This window comes from Gymnoscopelus microlampas (assembly GCF_963454915.1).
Source record: "Gymnoscopelus microlampas genome assembly, chromosome: 1".
NCBI classification, from domain to species: domain Eukaryota; kingdom Metazoa; phylum Chordata; class Actinopteri; order Myctophiformes; family Myctophidae; genus Gymnoscopelus; species Gymnoscopelus microlampas.
The window spans coordinates 1136501-1142500 of NC_139962.1; the positions used below are offsets into that span (position 1 = coordinate 1136501).

Genomic DNA, 6000 nt, shown 5'->3' on the forward strand with positions numbered 1-6000 from the left:
AATGAATGCTATTGGTTGTGTAGGATGTTAATCAAATCATCCCGCCCCTCCTGGAGCATAGCCTACTTTATTTTAAAATAAAAGGGACATAATTTAGCAAAACGCATATCATGATGATTGAAAGGAGACTTTAAACTAGTGACTGGAAGCATATAGAATGTATGACAATTTGTATTAACCCATTGAGACCTGGAACTTGTGTCATATTTTGATTTGAGCTAAAAAAGCATTATTTTACACTTTGGCTATTCAAAAATAGCAGATATAGCTTGTAGATCTGCTATATTTGAAAAAATGTGTGCAAATCTTTGAATATATATATTTTTAAAGCGAACATTTTTAACTCAAATCTTTGCTTCTGGGGGGGTCCCCGGTACAAGATATTTTGATGGGGGTCTGCGGCCAAATACATATAATTTTGGGGGTCCTTGACATGAAAAGGTTTGAGCACCACTGATATAGAAACATAGGTTTTTCAGAAAACTGTTGAGATTTAGGAGACATGTAGAATCGGCTTCAGGTCTTAATGGGTTAAGGTAAGAAAATCTAGTCTAAAGTTTGTCAAAAAACCCATCCGCTTACAATGAGAGAATATTCTTTCTGACACCAGCAGCCACCTACTGGTCATTTATATGAGGTGTCTCTCTTCCGTATTGGCCTCATTGTAAATACTAGACCATACCCGGTCGACGCATCCGTGGGGGGATATGCGTACATGATCTGGCAACCCGGGAGGCGACATTGTTTGACACATAAACGCTAATAAGAAGCTGAGATTTGATGAAATTGAAAAACGGGCTTCACAGTTAAGTTCAGATGGTAATGGTCAATGGCTGTGTGCAAAATCAGAGCAATTGGTCCAGCCACTGAGGAGAACAGGGTAGCTTCACCACTACAGACAAACGGACGGACAGAGGTTACTCAAATTATAGGAGGATGTCAGGCTGTACTCACCCCTGGCAGGATCTTCATGTTGTGGAGGGCGTTCTGTGCTTCCAGCGCTGCTTTACGAGTGTAATATGTTATGAAACAACACCCTGTGACAGAAGAGTGTAATATGTTATGAAACAACACCCTGACAGAAGAACAAATGACAACAGAGTAGGTGTTTACGTACTGTAGCTTTACTCTTCTTATTCTGATCTGATTCTTAGTGTCGACTAATAACTATGACGTAACGTGTTCATCCACGACCTTTCCTTCACTGACCGAAACTAAATACTAACTAAATACTAAATACTAAATATATCTAAATACATCGTCAACAAATACAAACTAGACTAAAATGTACATTTGATCTGTGGAGGGTTCTGACTGTGGAGGGTTCTGACTGTGGAGGGTTCTGACTGTGGAGGGTTCTGACTGTAGAGGATTCTGACTGTGGAGGGTTATGACTGTGGAGGGTTCTGACTGTGGAGGATTCTGACTGTGGACGGTTATGACTGTGGCTGACTGTGGAGGGTTCTGTCTGTGGAGGGTTCTGACTGTGGAGGGTTCTGACTGTAGGGGGTTCTGACTGTGGAGGGTTCTGTCTGTGGAGGGTTCTGACTGTAGAGGGTTCTGACTGTGGAGGGTTCTGACTGTGGAGGGTTCTGACTGCGGAGGGTTCTGACTGTGGAGGGTTCTGACTGTAGAGGGTTCTGACTGTGGAGGGTTCTGACTGCGGAGGGTTCTGACTGTACAGGGTTCTGACTGTAGAGGGTTCTGACTGTGGAGGGTTCTGACTGTACAGGGTTCTGACTGTGGAGGGTTCTGACTGCGGAGGGTTCTGACTGTAGAGGGTTCTGACTGTACAGGGTTCTGACTGTGGAGGGTTCTGACTGCGGAGGGTTCTGACTGTAGAGGGTTCTGACTGTGGAGGGTTCTGACTGTAGAGGGTTCTGACTGTAGAGGGTTCTGACTGTAGAGGGTTCTGCCTGTGGAGGGTTCTGACTGTGGAGGGTTCTGCCTGTAGAGGGTTCTGACTGTGGAGGGTTCTGACTGTAGAGGGTTCTGACTGTGGAGGGTTCTGACTGTGGACGGTTCTGACTGTAGAGGGTTCTGACTGTAGAGGGTTCTGACTGTGGAGGGTTCTGACTGTGGACAGTTCTGACTGTAGAGGGTTCTGACTGTAGAGGGTTCTGACTGTGGAGGGTTCTGACTGTGGACGGTTCTGACTGTAGAGGGTTCTGACTGTAGAGGGTTCTGACTGTGGAGGGTTCTGACTGTGGAGGGTTCTGACTGTGGAGGGTTCTGACTGTAGAGGGTTCTGACTGTGGAGGGTTCTGCCTGTAGAGGGTTCTGACTGTGGAGGGTTCTGACTGTAGAGGGTTCTGACTGTGGAGGGTTCTGACTGTAGAGGGTTCTGACTGTGGAGGGTTCTGACTGTGGACGGTTCTGACTGTAGAGGGTTCTGACTGTGGAGGTTTCTGACTGTGGAGGGTTCTGACTGTAGAGGGTTCTGACTGTGGAGGGTTCTGACTGTGGAGGGTTCTGACTGTAGGGGGTTCTGACTGTGAAGGGTTCTGACTGTGGAGGGTTCTGACTGTAGAGGGTTCTGACTGTACAGGGTTCTGACTGTGGAGGGTTCTGACTGTGGAGGGTTCAGACTGCGGAGGGTTCTGACTGTGGAGGGTTCTCACTGTGGAGGGTTCCGACTGTGGTCTCTCAGGAGGATGTACCTTTGCTCTGTGGGGGGTTCTGGCTGCGGTCTCTCAGGACGTTGATCTCGTACACGGCCCCGTACGGCTCAAACAGCTCCCGCAGCTGCTCCTCCGACCAGGAGCGAGGAATCTGACCCACGAACATCTTGATGGCGTCCATGTCCGGTTGGTCAGGGTGGTCCAGGGACCCGTTCATCTTCTTACCTCTGAGGAGCAACCGCAGAACAGAGAACAAATCAACCTCATCCTCACTAGAGCTGTTCTGATAGCGATATACAAGTATCGGAAACGCTGCCGATTCACGTTTTTTATAAGTGCCGTTTTTTAGCCGCATGCGCTAGCGCGGCTCTACAAACAGCACTAGTCCTAGTCGACACCCGAGTGACAAAGTGTCGACACCCGAGTGACATTTAGTGACACCTAAGTGTCATTGGCTGTCCTGGCTGTCCTTCACACTTCACGCCAATGGGGAGACGGTACTTTGAAGCACCCGCCTCTCCTCCTTTCACACTTATTTGTCATTGGCTGTCCTGCCTGTCCTTCACACTTCCCCCCCTTTAAGCCACTGGGGAGACGGCGCTTTGCAGCACCCGCCTCTCCTTCTTTGCAGCAGAGAGAGAGAAAGGGAGATAGCCTCAGGCCGGAGGGTTAGCCTAAATGCTAGCGTGCTTCATTAGACCTAGTTTGGCTATTAAGTTATTATTTGGCCATGTTCACACTGACTTCAATCTTAGCTATTGTTGGGAAAAACATTAGAGTGTTAATCTGCGACGCTAATTGTTGCCAGGTTTGGCGAGAGAAACAAGCAATCCAAAAAACAAGTACTCAGGTCTATGAAAAGATTGGGGCAAAAAAAGCCTGCCTCATGCGGCTTTATTATGACTTTGGTCATTCTTGTTCTATCTAAGAACTAGACCAGTGGTTTTCAACCTTTTTCATGCCAAGGACCCCTAAATTGACAGACATTTGTCCGCGGACCCCCATCTGAAAATGTTTTGTGCCAGGAAGCAAAGATATCAGTTCATTTTCGCTTTGAAAAAAATATAAATATTCATCATACGCATGTTATACCACAGTTTACCAATCTTTCACGTAATGTTAAGACTAAAACGATGTATTTTGTTGTTGTCGGGCAGAAACCTCTTATCTACAAGCTCAAAGCTATGAACTTGTAGATCTGCTGCTATTTTTGAAAAATCGTGAAAATTAGTGCAAATCTTTGAATATATATATATTTTTAAAGCAAATATGTTTAACTCAAATCTTTGCTTCTGGGGGATTCTACAAATGTCTTCTAAAACGTATGTTGCTATAATTAATGTTTCTCAAACTTTTTCATGTCAAGGACCACCCAAAATGATACGCAGCCTATTTGCGGACCCCTCCATCTCAAAATATTCTTGTTGAGATGGGGGTTGAATGATGTCATAGGCTGGCAACATGAAGTCAGAATAATAATAATGTGTCCCTCTGCGTCGATCAACCTTTTCTTTTGTCTGAAGTGACAGTTCAGATTAAAGGTCCAAGTCTATGCCAACAACAACTTGTTACCAACAAGGATCTGGTGGAAAAAAACCTAATTGACAAATTCCTGGCTGGCTTCAGAACACCAGACTCTGGCAGTATGATCTCTAATACATTTAGAGATTATATGTTTGGCAATAAATAATACACAATACATAATACATAATAAACATTATGGGAACATCTGTAGTGTGTATGAGACAGATCACTGGTATGAGAACATATCTGATACATAATAAATGTGTGTGAGACAGTTAATAACTGTTATGAGAACATCTCAGCAGAGTCACTGCCCATCTTTCGCCGCAGGCTGAAAACCCACCTCTTCAGGAAACACTACCCTTCTTCTCTGCCTGGCTTACTAGTTGTTAACTAGTTGTATGAAGTCTTGTTTTATTGTTGTATTGTTTTATTGGATCTTGTTTAGTCGATACACTTTTTGTATTATCTCGTGCTCATTTGATTTTGCTATTTTGTCTCATCTGTTTAAGACAGTAGGTAGCTGATATATTACACTTTTACCTTAGCGCTAGGTATGCTCTTAGTTGCTTGTTTTTGCAGGAAATGCACTTCATACTTCTGGTGATTAGTAGTTTAGTTCCCTACCTATGTTAAATACACTTATTGTAAGTCACTTTGGATAAAAGCGTCTGCTAAATGACTGTAATGTAATGTAATGTAATGTAATGTAATGTAATGTAATGTAATCTCTGATACATAATACATGTGTGTGAGACAGTTAACCCATTAAGACCTGGAACTGTGTCATTTTTAGATTTGAGCTAAAAAAAGCGTTATTTTACACTTTGGGCTATTCAAAAATAGCAGATATACAAGCTCATAGAGATCTGCTATTTTTGAAAAATCGTGAAAATGTGTGCAAATCTTCTAAATATATATATTTTCAAAGCGAACATTTTTAACTAAAATCTTTACTTCTGGGGGGTCCCTGGAACAAGATATGTTTAGATGGGGGTCGGCGGCCAAATACATATAATTTTGGGGGTCCTTGACATGAAAAAGATTGAGCACCACTGATACAGAAACATAGGTTTTTCAGAATACTTTGACACAGGTACTCACACAGGACTAGAGTTCAGAGAACAGTGGTCCACCATCATCTCAGGCAGAAAGTCCAGTTTAAAAGAAGCCATGATGAAGAGGAGGATGAAGAAGAAGAGTACAAACGGTGCTAAACTACAGATGGATGAGAGGAAGGAAACTCCACAGAACCAGGACTAGACGTAGATCCTTCAGCAGAGAGAACCAAGCGGAACGATACGGTGCGATGGAGAGAGAGCAGACCAGACGCTGAACGTTTTAACACCAGGAGAGAAGCAGCTTCGTTCTGACTCAGTCCACACAGAACAGAACAGAACAGAACAGAACGCGGGTCCAGAGTAAAACAGGGTAAAAAAACTCCCAAAACTAAAAAAAAACACTTTAAAAAAAGAGGAAAGAATCCACAGGAAGAAATAAAACGCGCACAAAAAAAAAACACACGCAACAAACACAAAACGAATGTCCTTACTCTAAAGAAAAAGGTGTTTTTGTGGTTAAATGTGAGGGGTGGGTGGGTTGGTGTGTGTGTGTGGGGGGGAGAACATGGAGGTCAAACACACACAACGTGGTCAACGCCCGGGTTAGACCTGACTACTGGACACTGGACTGGGACGAGATAGAGAGAGAGACATCGGATAACTTTACAGAGAGAGAGAGAGAGAGATAGGCTAACTCTACAGAGAGAGAGAGAGAGAGAGAGAGAGAGAGAGAGAGAGAGAGAGAGAGAGAGAGAGAGAGAGAGAGAGAGAGAGAGAGAGAGAGAGAGAGAGAG

At 44.0% G+C, this 6000-nt stretch overlaps 1 protein-coding gene across 5 annotated transcripts in view; it reads right to left on the minus strand.

Annotated features, from left to right (window-relative positions):
• Positions 1 to 6000, minus strand: part of celf1 (cugbp, Elav-like family member 1) — a 61269-nt gene that overhangs the window by 36357 nt on the left and 18912 nt on the right. For all 5 annotated transcript variants that reach the window (XM_084063031.1, XM_084063028.1, XM_084063030.1 and 2 more), the window contains 2 exons: positions 2661 to 2848; positions 955 to 1037 (listed from right to left, as the gene is read on the minus strand). In XM_084063031.1, coding sequence (XP_083919157.1) covers positions 955 to 1037; positions 2661 to 2838 — 261 coding nt within the window. In that variant the 5' untranslated portion in view covers positions 2839 to 2848. The remainder of the gene's footprint in view (positions 1 to 954; positions 1038 to 2660; positions 2849 to 6000) is intronic.